Consider the following 20700-nt stretch of genomic DNA (forward strand, 5'->3'; position numbering starts at 1 on the left):
TAGTCAGACGTTTGTCTCTGCTACAGAATAAATATGAAATCGGTATAAATGTATACGTAAGGTAAAGGATTGGCACTGTCTTGTGAACGAAGCATGTAGTGCAGGGGCATCCGTGCGGCCCGCAGAGCAGACAATCATTCAAAGTAGCCATTGTGCGGCTGTAAGACCACCTAACAAAGTTAAAGCGGCCGGCGTGTACACAGACGATCGTCACGTCAGAAGACAGCAGGGGGAAAAGAAAGACCCATATTCGGGGGTGGCTGGGGGTAATACACAGGGCAGTGGGGCAACAATAGACAAGAGGGTTCTTGGGCATCACATTAGCCAATACAAAAGGTGCGGGCATCAAATGTGTGTGTTTGGGTGTCAGCATGACAGAGCATGTCCCGGTGTGTGTGTGTGTGTGTGTGTGTGTGTTTGGGCATCTGTGTGGCAGAGCCAGTCCATGGCAGATTTCGGCTATCCCGTATGGGATTTTCATGAAGCTTTTGACAGGTGCAGGACATGGACATTTACACCCACTGAAGCTTCACAGTCAGGGAGAGAGCGTTCATCTCTGCTGAGCATTACCTGACCAGATCCATGTGCGCCGTCCAGGAGAGGTTTTCTTGAGCCTGGCTTAGCTCGGGAAAAACCAAAGTTAGGGTTAAGGGCGGTCGGCCCGGCCAGCAAAAGTATAGAAAGAGAGCTCCAATGGGAGCTGGGCTTTTTCGCAAAAGGTAAATCATTTAAGTTTGAGACTAATCTGTGTTCCTGAGCCTTAGTACCCCAGACAACCTGTGCTTAAGATCTTTAGTGACGTTAAGGTCTCATTATATACATATGTAATTCTACACACCGAAAGTACAAGGTCTTCTTTACTAACTTCCTCTCCTAATTCCCTACTTGACCCTAGAGTCTGGTTGCTTTTCTTTGCGCTTTCTTCTACAGACATTCCAGATACAGCTCTCTCCTGGATCGCCTCATATCTGTCTAATTGTTCTCTCTCTGGCAAGACATCGCCTCTTCCATTTTTGGTTGGTGTCTCCCAAGGATTAGTTCTTGGCCCTCTGCTGTTCCCTCTTTAGATTTCATCTCTTGGCAAACTAATCCAACTCATTTGGCCTCCAATATCTTCTACAAGCTGATGATACCCACATCTACCCGTCTCTTCATAATCTCTCTCCCCCTTTCAAGTCCCATATTACCAACTGCTTGTCTATTTCTTCATGGATGCCACAACACTACCTGAACCTTAATCCTTCCAAAAACTGACCTTACCCCCATCCATATGCTTCCCAGTGCCTGAATTCTCTATCACCATTAACACAATTATCTATCTCACTAACAGGCCCGATGCCTTGGGGTCATGCTCAACTTCTCCTTCCTCTCTCGCATTCAGTTCCTCACCCGATCCTGCCGCTTGCACCTAAAAATCTCTAGCATCCGCTTATTCACTTATTTCTCATCTTGACTATTGCTACAGTTGACATTGCTCGGTCTCAACTCTCTCCTCTGGAGTCTGCCCTAAATGCTGCTGTTAGGCTCATCTTCCTTGCACGCCGCTCCTCTTCTGCTTCCCCGCTCTGTGAAATGTATTAATTTCTCCACTGGCCCCTTATTACCTTTAAGAATTATATTTAAATCCGTGTACTAACATATAAGGCCCTCCATAACACTGCTCTTCTATACATTTCTGCCCTCGTAAACAAATACTCCCCTTCTCGATCTTAACATTCTTCCCATGGGCTGAGACTCTTCACCTCTTCCCGTCTACAAGACTACAGTCGTGCAGCCCCCATGCCTCTGGATCCTACAGCCTTCCTCCCAACATTACTCTGCGAATCTACCAGTGTCTATAAAGATGTGATAAGATTACACTTACAACGCACCTATACGGCCTGCGTTTTTCTCCTCTGCTGCTGGGAAGATCAAGCTTCTGGATTAAGGTCACAAGAGGAAAGAGAGCCTCAGCCTGGCATCTATTGCTCCCCCTGCTGTCTGATTGCACACATTGCAAATAGCCATGCAAGCGAGATATAAGGTAAGAGAGAAACTGTTTCCCCCTATTCCTACAAAGATTTATATTTATATGTTTATATTTTAGTAAAACGAAACTTAGTGATGCCAGTAGGGTGCTGTAAGGGTATATGTGGCTCTCTAGAATGTAAAAAAAGGATTTTATTTACTATAGGTAATTGCATGTTTCCATAGTTTGAAATGAAATCCCTATTTTTTAATGTGTGTAGGTGCATGAAACAGAAAAGCGGAGTCAACCCACACGTGGCTAAAAACACTTTCATTCCTGGCTAAGGAAGGGGTTAATCCTTATTATGAAAAGGCATTTTTTTTAAAAAAATTTGGTAATACAATGAATGTGCTTGTTTGATTATAGATGCATTGTAAGTACTGTAAAAATAAATATACAGAAGCGCAAACGGGATGTTGCTATACGGCCCCCACAATGGTGGCAGAGAATAATCTAACAGGCGGACTGGTAAAACAAACAAACACCATGATATCATATTGATAAAGTATTTGAGGTTATTTCCTTATTCTTTGTGACATACAGAACTCATTTTTTACATGACTGACATGTCTGAGCAGCAAGCTTTAACCATGTCTTAAATGTTAATCTAAAACGATGATGAGCAGAAGACAAGCAAGTAAGGTGAACACATTCATGACGGCTATGCCTTTTGGTTGTTAATACCCTGACATGGTATATGACTAAAATCATTGTGATTCTGACATGTTAGGTATCGGAGTAGTTATTATTGGCTGTTGCTCGTCACAGAGCATCTCCACCCTTAGGGATTGGTGATCCACACGCCTATATAAATATGGCTTAACAGACTGCCCGCTATAGCCACGACTTGGAGGATTCACTATTGATTTCTTTGGTGAGTAACTCTCCTTACAATAATTTTATGCTACTGTTGGGTATTTAATGTCTTTACATGCATTATATTGTGTAAAATCCATAGGATGCACTCCTAATTTCCAATAACAGTTACAGCCAAGAGGTCACTACGACTATGAATGGCAACTCAAGTTGGCGAGCCAATATCTGCCTACTCGGTGCTGGCTGAGAATAAAATTCCTCTGATGTGAGATTACCTGCTGCCGACCCTCTAGTCATCGCTACACAAGGAACTTTAATAAAGGTTAACCTCACAAAATACACACACACACACACACACACACACACACACACACACACACACACACACACACACACACACACACACACACACACACACACACACACACATATATATATATATATATACACACACATATATATACACACATATATATATTGATATATTGCCATCGTGAAATAGTGGCGTCGTGGAACGTTACTCGTTCAGTAGCATGGCATGGTTCGGTGTGCAGTTAGCCAATGGCTCCTGCCGACAGACATTGTGCCATAACAGTTCCCCTTCAAATAAAAGATTAACACATTTTAGAAATGTAATCTTTAAACAAAAAATGGCTTTTGTGGACAACAGCTCCCATCACCCTGTCAGACTGATGGGAGTGGTAAAAGTTGTTGTCCACAAAAGCAGGCGCACCAGAGATGGTAACATACTTGTTAAAATCTGTATATTCCCCTAAATTGTGTTTTCCTAGATTTCTGGCATTTAACCATAGCTGGTGTGAAGTCATCTGAGAAGAGTCTGTTAACCCCTTTGTGACTGGAGATTTCTTTTCCATTTTTAGCATCTTTGTTAACCCATGATTTTCTGTTCCCATGTTTATTAAACCAACACAAACTTTTTTCCCCAAGGACGGATGGGTCTCGTGTGTGTGTGTATATATATATATATATATATATATGTACACACACAAACACTTTTTTTTAGTATGATTTAAAAATAAATAAATCTGGATTTATGTTAAACATCCCCTGAGTAAAGTAGGTTTTTTTTTTGTTATAATGGACCAAACTCTCCCTTACATGCTACACTCTTATTTTTGAAGTATGGATTGGGATATAAAAGTGTTTTATGGACAGTAACCCTTATGATGTCATGTGACATCACTATTTTAAAATTTTATGTTGTGAACCATTTTTTCACTTTGATCCCCACTGCGGCTAATCAGAGTGATCAGCAAGCAGGGTTCCCTCAGAGGTTTCTCCATTCTGACAGCTGCTGGAGAGTGCCTGAACTTCTGTTTTCTGGTAAGAGGCACAAACGTCACGAAAAACCATAGGACTTATTATTACATCCTCAGTCAGCAAGTTTTTTTAAAGAATGCAATGGCACATCCAGGTTTTAGGCTCTAAGATAACCGTAAGGACCATGGATAGGGTGATGTGCATAAGCCTCTTCTAAAGGCAAGTGTTTTTCCCTCGGGTTCAATAAATCACAATTAGAGTACATTAATATGCGTTCTTTGAACCTACTTTCCCTACAATGTCCGCACTCAACAGGGGAGAGATTATCAGATAACCGCCCTGCAGCTGATCATACATACAGTGCTTCTTGATCACAGTGCAAAGGGGGTGTAATTATATATATATAAGGATTTAGTGGATGTCAGTGCCACCAGGCCTTACACTCTGGCTGCAATAACGGCCCCAGGAGTCTACAAAGCCCACAAGAGCTCTCTACTCAAGTTACGCTGTGTAACGTACAGCCAGCATCTCTGTCCCTTTAAAGGGAGAGGCCTCCGTACAGAACGCAAGGGCTGCTGTGAGCTGGGACAGAAAAGGAAGGAGTTTTAGATGTAGTGTTAACACAATAAGAGGTTGCTGTTAAAGCTCATCCCTGAGGGCTAGCATTTCATGAAGACATCACCGTTGGCAACAAGGAGAACAATATGGCGACGAGAAGAATAAGAGCCCGAAAAACGGTGTTCCAAGCCATTCAAGACGTTATCCTTTGAGAGAACGAAGAGCACCGTCTAGACTAATTGAGGAGGCGCAGCCATGGTGATCGGGACTCTGATTTGAGATTATCTAACTGTAAAGTATTAATGTGCATTTCCAATCAATTTACCCCCAAGAAAAAAAACAACGGGGGTAGACGTAACAGCTTTAAAGGGAGAGGCCTCTGTACAGAATGTAAGGGGTTGGGCTGCTGTGACAGAAAAGGGAAGGAGATTTAGATGTAGTGTTAACACAATGCGAGTGGTTACTGCTCTCTGGAAAGACACGTTGCCCCTTCCAATAGTCAAAAACAAAATATTGAACATATTTTGCAAGGAAGCATTTTGGCCCCTTAATGTCCTCTTAACGCATAAAATACCCACGCGTGTGGGGTCTTTACATACCCTGGGATTGTTTGAATGTAAATTAGTTTTGTCACTACCCAGTGAAAGAAATCCCAAAAGCCCACGGGTATGCAAAAAGACCAAAAACCACCAGAGTTCAAGTTTGCCACATATTTTAGAAATGTTTTGTTGGGGGAATGGCTGTTATTTTTAGTAAAATACTTTGTTGGCATTTTTGGAATACATTGGGGGCTCTTGTATTGTATTGTTTTGGAACTCCACTATTCATTATGAAGGGCTAGCCCTGTATAATGCATTATTTAATGTGTGGGGGAGCTAAAGAAATCTCATTCACTATGGATTATACAGGGTCAACCAGGCTCTTCCTGCAGCTTACTCGGGTTGGCCCTTCATAATGTATAGTGAAGTCAAGGAGCTGAAACACAACCCTCCTGTTAACTCTCCCTTTAGTGAATAAACCCCTTAGTAGCACTTGGATAGGTAAACTAAATAACAGAATCTGGATATGACATCATACCCTAGCATCCTGCCTGTTAAAGATGGAACGGGAGTGCCTGCGATACAAATGTGTTAAACAGCATTAATCTTTATGGCTTCGTGCTCATGGAGTCCCTTTTTACATGGACTTGGGTGCATTAATAGCAGAAGAAAACTTAACATGCAGTTTAATGATGTTAGCAAAGAAGACGTCTTATCTCATACTAGCCTTCCCTTCCTAACTCAGGCTGCATACTGAAAGAGCAACTGTCCCCGTTACAGCTTTCACAGCTTAACGGCTGGAAATAATCATACAGATCCTGAGAAAATAAAGTTAAGATACCTTTTTCCGTGTTATACATATAAGCAGGTTTTTACATCATGTATTGCTTATTTTAACCTCGTTACATATGTTTAGTGTATAGAACTGCAACAACTTACTTGTCTTATATACATCAATGCAAATATTAGGAATATTGTAGAATGTCCAGATTTGCAACACACTTGAAAAAAAGACTAATTTATATATTTATTCTATACAGTTTAGAATTACGGAATGGAATCTGCACATGAATGCAATGTTTCTAATGCAAAGGTAATTAATGCGGAAGCCTCAACCAGATTTACACTGAGGGGAATTATATATTTTGATTTATATAGTATCACCTTGTTTGTCAACTTAATTTTATAAGATTTATAGTCCTAACAAAACAAACCCCCATGCCCCTCTGCTAGCTGCTTCAATAACTATGGATGATTGCAACTAACAAAAAGTTCCCCCAAAATAATAAAACCCCAGGAAAACCCCAAACTAGGATGAACACTGCAAAAAAAGATACACACAGCAGTGGAATGTTTAACCCCTTAGACCAGTGACGTGCCAGGCATGTCATGCAAAAATAGTCTGTTAATGACCAATTATGTGCCTGGCACGTCATGGCATTAAAGAAGCTTAGAGCTAAGATCACTTTCTTTGCGTAAAACAGTTTTGCTGTAATGCCTCAATGTCAAGGCATTCAACAACAGAGAGATCGGCATCAGGGGCCCCATGTGACCCCTCCCCCAGACATCCACATAAGCCACATACTGTATGGCGGCGGACGCCTGATTCAAATGAGCTTAAACCAGTCGCTGAAATGCCTCAATATTGAGGCATTCAGCGACACCGAAAACCCACCCCAGGACTCACTACGCCTCTCACAAGATCTCAAGGGTAGCCCCTGCAGGTTGAATACAGGTACTGCATTAAAAAAAGTCCTAGCATGGAAAGAGTTACTAGCATTTCAAATACCCATGGGGGTGTCTACTTAAAAATTGTTTGATGGGGTTAATTGGACCGACGGGTTCAAAGATGTCCCAAATACGGCATAGGCGCAGACTGACCAGATGTCAAAATGAGAAAAAAGTGCACCTCCCAAGTGTGGCCTTTTAGCTCCCAAACAACCCAACAAACCCACGCATGGGTGGTATCCCTGTACTCAAGAGAACACATATTGGGGTGTTACATATACCAAGGGTTGTACATTTATATGTTTATATTGTTTTCAAACAAATATGGTTTTAATGGGGGTAAATTGAATTAGCTGGCTTCAAAAGATATCCCAAATAGGATAAGGGGGGGGGGGGTCACTGTACTCGGGAAATGTTGCCGAACACTTATTGAGTTAGTTTGACAGTGACATATACCAGGAGCTGTAAATTCACACCTAAAGTACAGTGTGTGTGAAACAAAGAAGTGTTTCTGCACCTCCTTCTCTGTGAACCTGTCATTCCGGCCACAGGGACAGCCTCTCCTCATTACAAGGCTGCGTCCAGAAGCTTTCTGATGACAGTCCACTAACGAAAAGAAAAAAAACCCCACAAACTTGCCCTGCCATACCTAGCATTTCTCTCCCACCTGTTTATTCACATGTTTTGCTTGTCTTATCAGATATTCAATGACCCAATCCATGGTCATATTTCACTGCCCCCTCTGCTTATCAGAATTATTGACACCCCGGAGTTCCAGCGTCTGAGATATATTAAACAGCTGGGAGGAGGATACTATGTGTTCCCAGGAGCCTCTCACAACAGATTTGAGCATTCCATTGGGTAAGAGAATATAAGAAACATTAAATTCACCTAGATATAAAGATACCTGCAGCTTGGGACACCATATTGAAAGGTATTGCCTTGCTTTTTGTAATGCCACATGCAGAGGTTGAAAGGGTGCTTTAAAAGTCTATTTCAAAAGTATTTCCCAGCAAACTACTGTGAGGTAGGTTCTGAATTAATGGTTCTGTTCCCCAGTGAGAATGAATGCTCAGCAAAATTCACAATGCACCTCAAACGCTCCTTAAATTGTCCTGGGGAAATTCTACTTTGAACTTGTCGAGGTCCTAGGTCTTTTCGGCCTCATTTTATTGATTTTCCCTTTACCCCAGCACATAACACTATTCAGCAGCCCTCATCCTCTAACACTTACAGGCACCCCTTCCTCCCACAACACAATAAGCCCCTCCCCTTGCACACAACATAATTTGGCAGCCCCCACCGATACAAAACACTACCACTCAGCCTTTCTCCCTGCGCACATCATGAACAGCCCATGCACTCCCTATACACCTCTCTTGGTGTGAATTCTCGCTCACGCCGGTCATACACATTTTCATTCTGGGTCTCCTCTAGGGCTGCAACAACTAATCGATAATAATCGATAATGAAATTCGTTGGCAACGAATTTCATTATCGATTAGTTGAATCGATTATTATCGATTATAAAATGAGGGTTTTTTCAGAGCAAACGCTCTGAAAAATCCCCCTCATTATATAATCCGTTTAGTCTGACTCACCGTCTCACAGCAGCAGCTCCTACTTACTCCCCCTCCCTGTAATCACTGTGACAACTGGCCCCGCCCCCTTCCTTCTCCAGGCCAGAACCACATGGCTGTGACACTCATCTAACTGTAAGTATATGTACAGCTATGGTTAATGGAGTGTTTAGGGTTAATTTAGGGGCAGTTATGGTTAATTGGGTGTTTAGGGTTAATTTAGGGGCAGTTATGTTAATAGGGTGTTTAGGGTTAATTTAGGAGCAGCTGTGGTTAATGGGGTGTTTGGGGTTAATTTGAGGCAGTTGTGGTTAATGGTGTGTTTAGGGTTAATTTAGGGGATGCTGTGGTTGATGGGGTCTTTAGGGTTAATTTAGGGGATGCTGTGGTTAAGGGGGTGTTAAGGGTTAATTTAAGGGCAGTTATGGTTAATGGGGAGTTTAGGGTTAATTTAGGGGAATCTAAATCCTGGGGGCAGTGAAGTGACATATCTGGGGGTATAAGGCATATACAGTATATAAGGCATATGTGGGGAGGGCAGTGTGGCATGTCTGGGGAGGATGGAGTGGTGTATCAGGGTGTATAAGGCATATCTGGGGGTAGAGTGGCATATCGGGGTAGAGAAGTGGCATGTCTGGGAGGCAGGGTGGCATGTCTGGGGAGGATGGAGTGGGGTATCAGGGGATATAAGGCGTATCAGGCACAGTGGCAGATGTTGGAGGCAGCGTGGAGTGGCAGATGTGGGAGGCAGCGTGGCGTGGCATATGTGGGGAGGGCAGTGTGGCATGTCTGGGGAGGACGGAGTGGTGTATCAGGGTGTATAAGGCATATCTGGGGGTAGAGTGGCATATCTGGGGGTAGAGAAGTGGCATGTCTGGGGAGGATGGAGTGGGGATATAAGGCGTATCAGGCACAGTGGCAGATGTGGGAGGCAGCGTGGCATATGTGGGAGGCATTGTGGAGTGGCAGATGTGGGAGGCAGCATGGCGTGGCATATGTGGGGAGGGCAGGGTGGCATGTCTGGGGAGGATGGAGTGGTGTTTCAGGGGGTATAAGGCGTATCAGGCACAGTGGCATGTGGGGGGTAGAGTGGAGTGGCAGATGTGGGAGGCAGCGTGGTGTTGGTATATGTGGGAGGCAGCGTGGAGTGCTATGGTAGGCAGCGTGGCATATGTGGGGGGGCAGCATGGCATGTCTGGGAGGCAGCGTAGCAAGCCTGTGCATATATTGGGGGGCTGGTTGGGAAATAAAGACAAGAAATGTATTATCAAAGTTTTTTTTATTCTGCTGTTTCTATTTAACATCATTTGTTTAGTAAATTATTTTAAATAAATGAAAAATTTACATTCATTTTTTTTATCCGATTAATCGATTAATCGAAAAAATAATCGGCCAACTAATCGATTATTAAAATAATCGTTAGTTGCAGCCCTAGTCTCCTCATCCCTGAGAAGACAGATACAGACAAATATTTCCATAACAACAATGAAAACATCAATTTTCAATAAAATAAAGTTTTTACATTTGGTTACGCCAGATGTCACAAGATGTTCTTTTGTTTTTCCAGTGTTGCACACTTGGCAGGATGTTTTGCGGAAACACTGAAAAATAACCAACCAGAACTGGGAATAGACGACCGGGACGTTTTGTGTGTTAAAATTGCGGGCCTGTGTCATGACCTGGGTAAACAGGATTAACCTCTAAGAGTATAAATTGTGTCTGATGCCAGAGTTTGAAAAAAGCTCCCCTTCAGTCTGATTTAAAGCCCTTTCTGCTTAAGTAGAACATCATTTCAAAAGCAACATTTTACTTGCTATCACACGCCATGTTTTAATGAAACATAATATTTGTCAGTCATACCCCTTGAATATATGTATTTCTTAAGTGCTGCGTAAATTGTTGGTGCTATATGAATAAAAGATAATAATACGTGTGTCACAAATACCACTAGCATATGTGAGTAATGGACTCCAAGAAGATAGACCACAATTTACAGGTGGTTTCCAACCGAGTATCTATAAATCCTGCCACAAGTAATTAATCATCCCCAGTAAATATATAAATAGTCAGCGCTCCTCCTTCTACCACTCCCTTTTTCCTGGTTTCTAACAAGAAAATAAATAACAAAAATTGCACACTAGCGTCTCACAGTACTCCATGGTACAATCTACTCCACAAGAACACCCGTTTCTTAGAATGTGCAAGGTGTGTGCACAGGGCAAGGTAAGGCAAGTAAGAAGCATCACCTGGGCTATCCCTATTTAAAGATTTCATATCTGCTATTTTTGTGTGTTTTATGTACCATTCCATACATAGGTACCAAGGTAGCTAAAACAAGGGATTAAGTCAGCATTTACATAACTGGATCCTTTCCGTGCTCTGTTTACTTATGTAAATGTGTTTTGGGCAGCATCGGATAGTACACATTAAATAATTTCTGCCAACTTGGCAAGCTATGCTCCCTGTACATGAATGTCAACTTCAGGATAATACAACATGGGATAAGTATAACAACATGATCCAAAATATAAGACAAAACCAATAACACGTGAGGTTTTCACAGCAGGACCAAAATGGCAAATTAAGTCATATTCCACTTCTGCTATTGAAATATTTATAACTTGCATAACAAAGCATTGACTTATGAACTGAAAAGCTGAGCGGAAACCCTGTATGAGACATAAAAATCTAAATTCCCATCTATTGGACCCACATAGGAGTCATAATTCTTGAGAAGTTCAACCCAGTCCACCTTAGCCCTTTCCTGACCAAGAGTACTTTGTGCTGTAACAAGGATCATGGCACTGTGACTTAATTGCAGGTGATCACTGCTATCACATGACACGGTTCTACCACTGTTTGCCCATAACAGTCCATGCTGCCGAAGTATCTTTAAAGGCCGCGGTTTCCGTGACAGCATGGATGTCATGAAAGTGAGAAGAGGCTAGAATGTGTGCGTCTTTACATTTGTTTTCATGAATATGTCCCCAAAGCTTTCAATAGTATTAATTTGATTCTAGGTCACGGAGCCTTTTCTCATTTATTCGACATGAAGTTTATGAAAAAAGTTCGTCCAGAAAGAAAGTTTGTGGCAAGTAGTTTAAATGGTTTAAGTTTTGTGTTTAAATAATAAAGCAAACTGCGGGTGAACTACAGCAATGCCGTTATGATCATCATCATACTCAAATGTATTTTAGAGATTTTCTTACGATACTCTTCGTCCTTGAAGTTACAAAAGCAGTACTTGTAATGATTTGTAAAAGCAAAGCAAATCAAATAGAACGTTTTAGACCCGGTTTGTAATTTCTCCCCACCTCACCTACAACTAACAATGAGATTCGGAGATCGCAACAACCCTAATACACTGGAAATAGAGTTCTATCCCACAATGTAATGGGATGATATCTTTACAAAGTTATCTAGGTTGATGGAAACGATTGTATGTAGGTCGTATATATTTCAAACCCCTTATTAAACAGAAGGGTTGTAAAGAAGACTTTTTAAAATGTGACCTAAACGCCCACTTTTTTTTTTGTTTTGTTTTTGTTTCTAAAAATGTAGGTTTTACCCACAATGTGAATTTATTTGAGAAGGTAAAAATACGGCTTGATTATTTGATTTCTTTTTCAGCACGAGGAGGCTTCTATTAAGCTATTTGATTATCTCATTGAGAAAAACAATTTAGTTCAAGATTTTGAGAAAAGTGGACTTCAGCTGCCGGACGATACGGATTTTATTAAGCAGCTAATAATCGGATACTCTGTAAGTTTTGTTTGACGATCGAGCTGCTCTGCTGAATTCTAACACTTTTATAAATGTTTGTAATGTTGCATCGTTCCTAGTACATGTTAGTTAAAAGAGTTTCACTCAAAGAAAACATTGTGTGCTCTTGTGTGATTCCCACTACCAATTAACTGTTGATTCCTTAAATGCACCCCCCCCCCCGTTTTAATAAGTCATGGGGACATTATTGATAGTCTCAGCAAACCATAGTAAGTTGTGCTATACTTTGATCTGTCCAAAATATTAGTTCCAATGAAGCTTCAGACAAACCAATGCTGGATTACATCAAAAGCGATCCATAAAAGTTGAAAGAATAGTAGGGGCAACATTCAGCCTGGAGAGTAAACCCAGGCACCTGGCTAACTCGGACAGCAGCAAAAAAACAGACAGCATGTCCGGTACTAACCAGCAGGCCCAACCCAGGCTTACCAAAAAGGACTGCATGAAAACAAGATTCCTAAATCAGGATGGCCCATTAAGGAATCGCACCCCAGACCCATAAGCCTTTGGTGATCAGATTAAAATACAGGAACTACCAAGCTATCTATATTTTTGGGGGTTGTTTTTTTTTTTGCATATTCTCTCCAAAAGTTTTTCTTCTCCACCTCATTCCCAGCATATATTACTTATACGATATTTACTTGCACCCATTAGTTATTCACATATCTGTACAGACTGTTAACCGGCTTACTATTTACTCTGTTGAAATAGGACTCAGAAACAGCATACAAAGGACGTGCAGAGAAAACATTCCTCTATGAAATTGTTGCAAACAAAACCACCGGAATTGATGTTGACAAATGGGATTATTTTGCCAGGTATTCTCAGATTACTTTATAGGTTGAAATGTTCCAGGTACAGTAACAGTCTGGCGCAGACAATCTTGGGCACATGTCTTGCACGGACTCCAATGCACTTTACTGTGATCTGGAGCAAGTTATTAGGAAATGAGACCTCTGTCTATTTTAATTCCTCTGGTGGCTGCCGCTACTGTAGCCTCTTCCACCGACATAACTAAAACAGCAGCCAACCACATATATTGCCTGCTCAGAAACCGCATGGGTTTACTAAAGGGAAATTGTCAAAATAATTCATTTATTTGACTGAGTAACCAAAATGATTTACCTAGACTTCAGCAAGGCATTCAACACTGTCCGTCATAGAAAACCATGTAGATTGCAATCTTTGGGTTTGGAAGATATAGTTGGATAAGGCAAGGGTTCAGTGACAGGAGGCTGTATGTGAATGGTGTATATTCAGAGGACTTGTTACTAGTGGGGTACCTCAGGGATCAGTATTGGGACCCATACAATATACTGTAATGGTAAGGTATACATTTTTACAGATGATACAAACCAAATGACAAATCATTTAAGTAAACTGCGAGAATGGTGGAGAGTGTGGCAGCTGCAGTTTTAGGTTGATAAATATAGAATAATGCACTTAGGATGCAAAAGAAATCCCAAAGCAGAATATAGCACTGGTGCCACCGTCCTGTCAGCGACAACAGAACAGAGGGACACAGAAGTAATTGTTTCTGATGACTTCAAAAAGGTAAGCAGAGAACGCAATAACGCTTCCCAAAAAGCAAGCAGGACGCTCAAAGATTGACACTAATTTTAGATTTTGCAAAATCCATCGTACAGCATTATTCTGAAAAGCTGCAGAAACGTTAGTAAGGGTAACCATGCTGGTTTTTTTTTTGGACTGGGATTTCAAAGTGGAAGTTTTATTTATTCAGGGACTGTCATCACCTCGGCATCAACAGCAGCTTTGATACCAAACGATTTCTCACATTTGCATGGGTATGCGAGGTGGACAACCGGAAACAGATTTGTATAAGAGATAAGGTAAAACGTACTAGTACTATAATTTAAATATGATATTATACCATTTTGTTATATTTGGCATAGTTTGCTGTCTGGTGAGCCCAAAATGTCTGAAATGCATGCACAACTCGGAAACATTGTGTTATTTAAAAAGAACAAAGATTCAAGAGTTGTCTAATCACAGCACCCAACATAATGTCCTAAAAGTGCAAACAGATGGACTTATGTATAAGACTATCCTAACGCTAACTTAGAAAAGGTTCAGTGTCTGCAGTAACATCTTAAAGCAGTACTACAGCCATCGCATCAATGGGTATTGTTTTATAGCATGAGTGTCAGGGATATTAAACTGTCCTTTTTATCAAGAAGCGATTGATCAAACCTCTACCAGCTACTATGACAAAGCAGGCTGCTAAAATCTACAAAGATAACAGTTTATAATAAAAGCAGCATATTTAGAAGTGGATCATTTATCAGTCCTGAGAATTGGATGAATCAGATGATCCCGTGGTCTGACAACAGACTTATAAAGTGAAATAAAGACTTTATGGAGATCCATCATGGGTTTTCCTTTTTTGCTAAAGGAATTAAAAGGCCGTTTCTGTTACACTCCTTAAACATGAAAGTGTTAAATATTTTTATATATATTATCCACTTTAACAATGTACAGAAAAGACACAAAGGCAGTGCAATTCTAAGGATAAATCAGGACAATACTTGTATATAAAACATGTACTGGTTAATAGCATGTTAAAAAAATCCTCTAAAACCTTGTAGAAGATTATTATATAGTCACATATATGTGAATATTTTGTTTAGGAAGTAGATGATCTATACGAGATGTTCCATACACGTTACAACCTTCACAGAAGAGCTTATCAGCACAAGGTCGTAAAGGTCATTGAAGAAATGTAAGTACCGAATGTGAAAAGGCGGGAGATCTGTAGATTATACAAGCATTAAGAAGAATATTCCAGTGAACCTTTGGCTTTCAACATGCCTTTCTATGTTATATTTAATTTTATACATTTCTTTATGATGGCTTTCATTTTTTTTTTAAAGGAAAAGTCCTATTATGCATTATTACAAACTATGCCTACACCACAAGTTTCTGTAAACAGCGGCAGTCTTTAAATGACCGATTTCTTAATTAGGATTACAGATGCATTGATCATTGCCAATAATCACATGGAAGGATACTTTGGGAAAAAAATTGCCATCTCAGAAACTGTGGATGACATGGAAGCATTTGTGAAGGTTACAGGTAGGATACAATTATAATTTTATTTGCTCTTGATTGAGCTATTTTAGCGTATTTGTGTAGTGTTATATGCTACAAGGTTTTTTCTATTTATGAAGTCATAGAAGCGTTCTCATACCTCAATGCTCTTAGTTTACAGACCAAACTAAAAGGCGAATCTGTACTCAGTTGTGCATCTCCAACTTTATAGTAAGATAATTCTCCTTAATATATTTTGTCCCTCAGGTGCAGAGAAATGAGTTCTGTATTTGGTGTTTAATTTCAGATTACATTTTGAACTATATTCTTAACTCAACGGATGAGAATCTTTCTCCCGCCAGAGAGATTTTAGAAAGACTACAGCGCCGTCAGCTGTTCCCATATGTTGGTCAGAAAAGGCTTAAACATGACATTACTGACATTGATGAGGTAAGCCATTAAGTTTTGATGATAAAAACCAATGTATTCCAAAAACCAGGCGAAGATCAATGCAAGACACGGAACACGGCTGGTTAAGCAGCGTGTGAGCTGGAGATGGCGATATAATTAAAATCGACGTGTAGGTACAAATGCTTATGTGACAAAATCCAGTAGCTTGAACAGACTCACCTCTGCTCTCGATAAACCAGGCTGAGCATGCTGTCGGGTTCCAGACAGCTCTGGCTTGGCTACCTATAAAATAAAGAATAGCCTTAAGGAACAGTCTTCTTACCTAAATTTCTAAAACCTGAAAATACAAAGTAATAACTTTTCTTTTGCGGCCTACCGTGACAATCTAAAAATATCTGCAGGATTCCATCTGTCGTAAGATTGCAGCAAAATGTAACGGCGATCCGAGACTGGAAGACATTGCAGTGAATGTACGTAACACTATTTTATGGAACCGTTAGTCTATCTATTCCCCTATGTAAAAAGACTATGAAAGGGCCGAAGTGCATTGGTCAAACAAAAAGCAACAACCATGACAACAAGCACCAAACACACACACAAATAGGAACTGTGATAACTAAATAATAGTACAGCAAATACTGTTATAACTGTTTTAGCAATGCAGATGCTGTACAGGTAATTCCACAAAGATTATTTAGACCCCTTGGTACAGTTAGTAGTGGTTCCAGGGTTTAAAGAGACAACCAGTCACTGAGCAGTCCCCCATGTGCTTCGGTTCAGCAATAAACCTTGTGGCATCCCATCTATGCTCTTGCGCTGTAGTTTAGAAGTCTGGGGTGTTGGCAAGTGCTGTGGTAGGGTCTATGTAAAACACTGTGCCTTCTTACAGGGAACTGTAGGATAATTCAAAATTTTACAAAAAAAAAAAAAAAAGAAAAAACCTGACAAAATTGCACTGTGTTTTACTTATAGGTCCCATTATATTCATAATAAACCCAGACCCTATTATTGGCTTGGTTGGATGGCCTGGCACATAGGCTCTACTACCTCTGAATTAACATCTGCTTTACTATGTAGCGTATGATGGCTCTTATCAGTGGAGCGCGCTGTATTTTATTTCACAAAGGTTATTACCATTGACTATGGAATGAAAGATAAGGATCCGATTGACAACATGCGCTTTTATAAGAAGGGCAGCGCAGAAGCTACAAAGCTCTCAAAATCCAAGGTATGTACGGTAGTATTTTATTCTGTGGGTACTTTAATGTGGATTCCTTGCTGGTGGGGTTGCATTAGACACTGAAGTAATGCGTATCAGTGTGTGACGGGACGCCCTGTACCCCGACTGGGTACCTCTGTCAATAGCTGCTTCCTAGAACTGTATACGGGCGCACTCCAGTCACCAGCTGAAGCTTAATGCAGGGTGAAGTTCAAGAACTGTTTATTCAGAGTGACACACGGGGTTTTTAATACAGACAAATTAATTTTAACATAGTGGAAGAAAGTGTGTGGGGGGAGAGAGACTGATTTAAACATCTTAGTGGACCACTAAGCTCATTCTTTCAGAGCTCATCCTTTTCTTCACTGGCAGGTATGAATAGCTCTGCAGAATATGATGGCGCTACATAAGTCAATAATACTCTGACAATCTTTGTGTCTTCTAGATTATTCAGCTTCTGCCAAAACATTTTAGACAGAGGTTTATTTATGTTTTCATCAAGAAAAGAAATCCTGAGAGCATGGCAGCCGTAACTAAAGCATTAAACGAGCTTTACCCTGAAGATGATCCGGCTGTGCTTGAGGTATCTGCAACTAATTTCCCATCTGATAAAATAGCAGTTCAACTGTATTAATTATACTGTACCCCAGGGCCGCACATCTCCTGCCCTCAAGGGCAGCCAACAGGCCACAATGTTTGGATATTTGAGCTTTAACATAGTTCAAATAAAAATTCATCAAACTACCTGTTTTCATAAGATGATACACAGAATTCCTGGCCTGCCTCCAGCCCCGGACACTCATGCATGTTTTGTAGGCATCACGGATAAAAAAAACATCTCAGTAAAAACTTTCAACCAAACACACACTACCGTATTTGCTCGATTATAAGACGAGGTTTTTTCCAGAGCAAATGCTCTGAAAAATACCCCTCGTCTTATAATCGGGGTCGTCTTCTAATCAGACCCCAAAAAAATGCTGGCGCCATGCTGCTTACCGGTCGCGAGCAGCGTCTCTTCTGTTAGAAGCAGGGCAGGAAGCTTGCAGCGTCCTCACAGAACTCTATCTCCCCCCTCCCTCCTCTGAGGGCGGGGCCAGAGAAGTTGCTACAGCCGGTCCCCTGCAGAAGTCTGCGAGTGGGAGATCTGCAGTTCAGGTGAGGGGGTGGGGGAGGGTTTTTGAGTATGTGTGAAGTGTGTGTGATTAAGGGAATGAATAAGTATTTAAATGTTTGTGAATGAGTGTGAGTGTGTGTGTGATAGCATGGATGTGTAAGGGGGGTGGGGGTTGTAGCATGGCATATGGAGGCTGTAATCCCACTGCTATCATCCCCAGGTTCCAGCATGTACTGGCTGCCTTGGCTGATAGGAGTGTGATTGCTGTTAGCAGTTTGATATATATATATATATCAAACTGCTAACAGCAATCACACTCCTATCAAGCCAAGGCAGCCAGTACATGCTGGGTTAAAAGGCATATCATGGGGCTGAGTGGCATATAGGGGGTTAAAATGCATTTCTGGACCTCCAGAAATGCATTTTAACCCCCTATATGCCACTCAGCCCCATGATATGCCTATATACCTCCAGAAATGCTTTATACCCCCCTATATGCCACTCAGCCCCATGATATGCCTTTTAACCCCCTATATGCCAGAGTGGCATACAGGGGTATAAGGCATATCATGGGGCAGAGTGGCAAATAGGGGGGTATAAAGCATTTCTGGGGGCAGAGTGGCATAACTGGGGGGGGCAGGTTGGCAAATAAAAGGAAATTTAAAAAATATATTTTTCTCAATCATAGCTTTTATTAAACATGAAAATAATTTACATTAATTAATATTTACTGGTAAAACTTTTTCCCTATAGGGTAGTCTTATATTCAGGCTTTTTGTTTTTTTCCTAAATTAATATTTTGATTTTGGGGGGTCGTCTTATAATCGGGGTCGTCTTATAATCGAGCAAATACGGTATTTTATTTAGAAACGTTTGAGTTGCTTTCCGCGCTTTCCTTGCCTATTATGTATGCATCCACGTGTGATGATGTACACGCGCTACCAAGGCATTCTACCCTAGCGATGGGGGGGGGGGGGTTACAGTTTTCTGCCAAGAAAAACTGCGAGGGCCATATAAATTTTAAAATAATGCATTTTAAGTACTTGAGGGCTGATGTAACAAACAAACACCAGTCTATATTGGCCAACCATCCCGTGACCCCAAAGCCCAGTGTAAACTCGCTTCAGCAGGTCCCTCCTTACCATTTACTTCCTTGAGTTCAAATTGTTAGGTGATGCACAACTTATGTGGCGTTTGCCCACTGGTCAGTAATACGGAATATAATATAGAGCGTGCAATATTACTCTATATAAACAATAATGGTAATGTATGCATAATCACTCCGTATCAAGCACTGGACAAATCTCAGGTGTAAGTAAATAGCTTCCATAATGCTACAGCTGCTTAATTTGTCCTCTAGGTATACTTCACCTCCTATACTCTTCATAGGTCAGCGTGAATGGGGTTCATCATTAGGACAAACATGGTTTTGTGGTAGAGTAGCAACGACCTTTAATGCAATAGTTATTTAATATATAGAGAACATAGCCTGCAACAGAATGCACACGTGGAAGTCACATTACTTTTGTATGTGTAAACGTCTGAATGCCATTTGTTTCTTCTAGGAAAACTGAGCTCTTTGCATCAACAGCCTGGCAGGAATGCTGTCTGAACCCAGACTCTCTGACATACTACAAATCTATATAAATCATTAAAAGCTGATGATTCATTCGCTAGCATAATATATTCATACTGTGGTGGCGGTCATGTACTTAAACAAAAAAACAATTGATTAAATATATACATATATAGGCATTATTTCATCATATCTATGGGGGAATACAAGTAAAAAGGAGTAAAGCCATTGGGTGTCCAGAGCAACTGCAACTGCATTGAGATCAAGAAAAAAAATATATATATAAAATTTAAAAAGGAAGTTGATTTGAGGAAAGGACATTTTTCTCATTGTGCATAAAATAGTGCTGTATGCACTGTCAGCCAGCATTGACAAAGATCTGGTTTATCTTATTTTCTCACAACCTCATTACCTGTAGACCTGGAAGCTGTTGTTATCGGTCAAGTGATGTTTACTTTCTATCAAAAACGTTCATTATGATTATGGGATTTAACCCCTTCTTATGTATGCTTACCAGGTGTTATCTTGTGTACTGTGACCTGCACGGGCTCCGCGTGAAATCTACTTGTATGCAGCCACACATATTGCGTATGTTTACCAAGGAGAGCGTAAGATTTTAAGACACTTACCGTATTTGCTCGATTATAAGACGACCCTGATTATAAGACGACCCCCCAAAATCTGAATATTAACTTAGGAAAAAAAGAAAAAGCCTGAATATAAGACGACCCTATAGGAAAAAAGTTTTACCAGTAAATGTTAATTCATGTAAACTATTTTTTTTAAATAAAAGCTATGATTGAGAAAAATATTTTTTTAATTTTTATTTCCTTGTATTTTCCAACCTGTCCCCCAGTAACGCACATCTGCCCCCAGGCTTGCCACGCCAATATGGCACTGTGGCCCATGATATGCCTTTTAACCCTCTATATGCCACTGTGCCCCATGGTATGCCTTTTGACCCCCTATGTGCCACTCTGCCTCCAGAAATGCCTTATACCCCTATATCCCATTCTGGCATTTAGGGGGTTAAAATGCA

General features: G+C 40.8%; 2 protein-coding genes across 2 annotated transcripts; both read left to right on the plus strand.

Annotated features, from left to right (window-relative positions):
• The first annotated feature begins 5191 nt into the window (after positions 1–5191).
• Positions 5192–11640, plus strand: LOC128470986 (deoxynucleoside triphosphate triphosphohydrolase SAMHD1-like). Its single transcript, XM_053452830.1, has 5 exons — positions 5192–5279; positions 6248–6295; positions 7631–7791; positions 10078–10193; positions 11531–11640. Exons 2-5 carry the CDS (start codon positions 6257–6259, stop codon positions 11638–11640), a joined length of 426 nt encoding a protein of 141 aa, XP_053308805.1. The 5' UTR covers positions 5192–5279; positions 6248–6256.
• A 56-nt stretch (positions 11641–11696) lies between these two features.
• LOC128470987 (deoxynucleoside triphosphate triphosphohydrolase SAMHD1-like) lies at positions 11697–19953 on the plus strand. The gene is made up of 11 exons (XM_053452831.1): positions 11697–11756; positions 12141–12272; positions 13005–13111; positions 14035–14143; positions 14942–15033; positions 15277–15386; positions 15649–15791; positions 16154–16222; positions 16879–16980; positions 17417–17554; positions 19651–19953. Exons 1-11 carry the CDS (start codon positions 11697–11699, stop codon positions 19657–19659), a joined length of 1071 nt encoding a protein of 356 aa, XP_053308806.1. The 3' UTR covers positions 19660–19953.
• The last annotated feature ends 747 nt before the right edge of the window (positions 19954–20700 follow it).

The sequence above is a fragment of the Spea bombifrons genome, chromosome 13 (assembly GCF_027358695.1).
Source record: "Spea bombifrons isolate aSpeBom1 chromosome 13, aSpeBom1.2.pri, whole genome shotgun sequence".
NCBI classification, from domain to species: Eukaryota; Metazoa; Chordata; class Amphibia; order Anura; family Pelobatidae; genus Spea; species Spea bombifrons.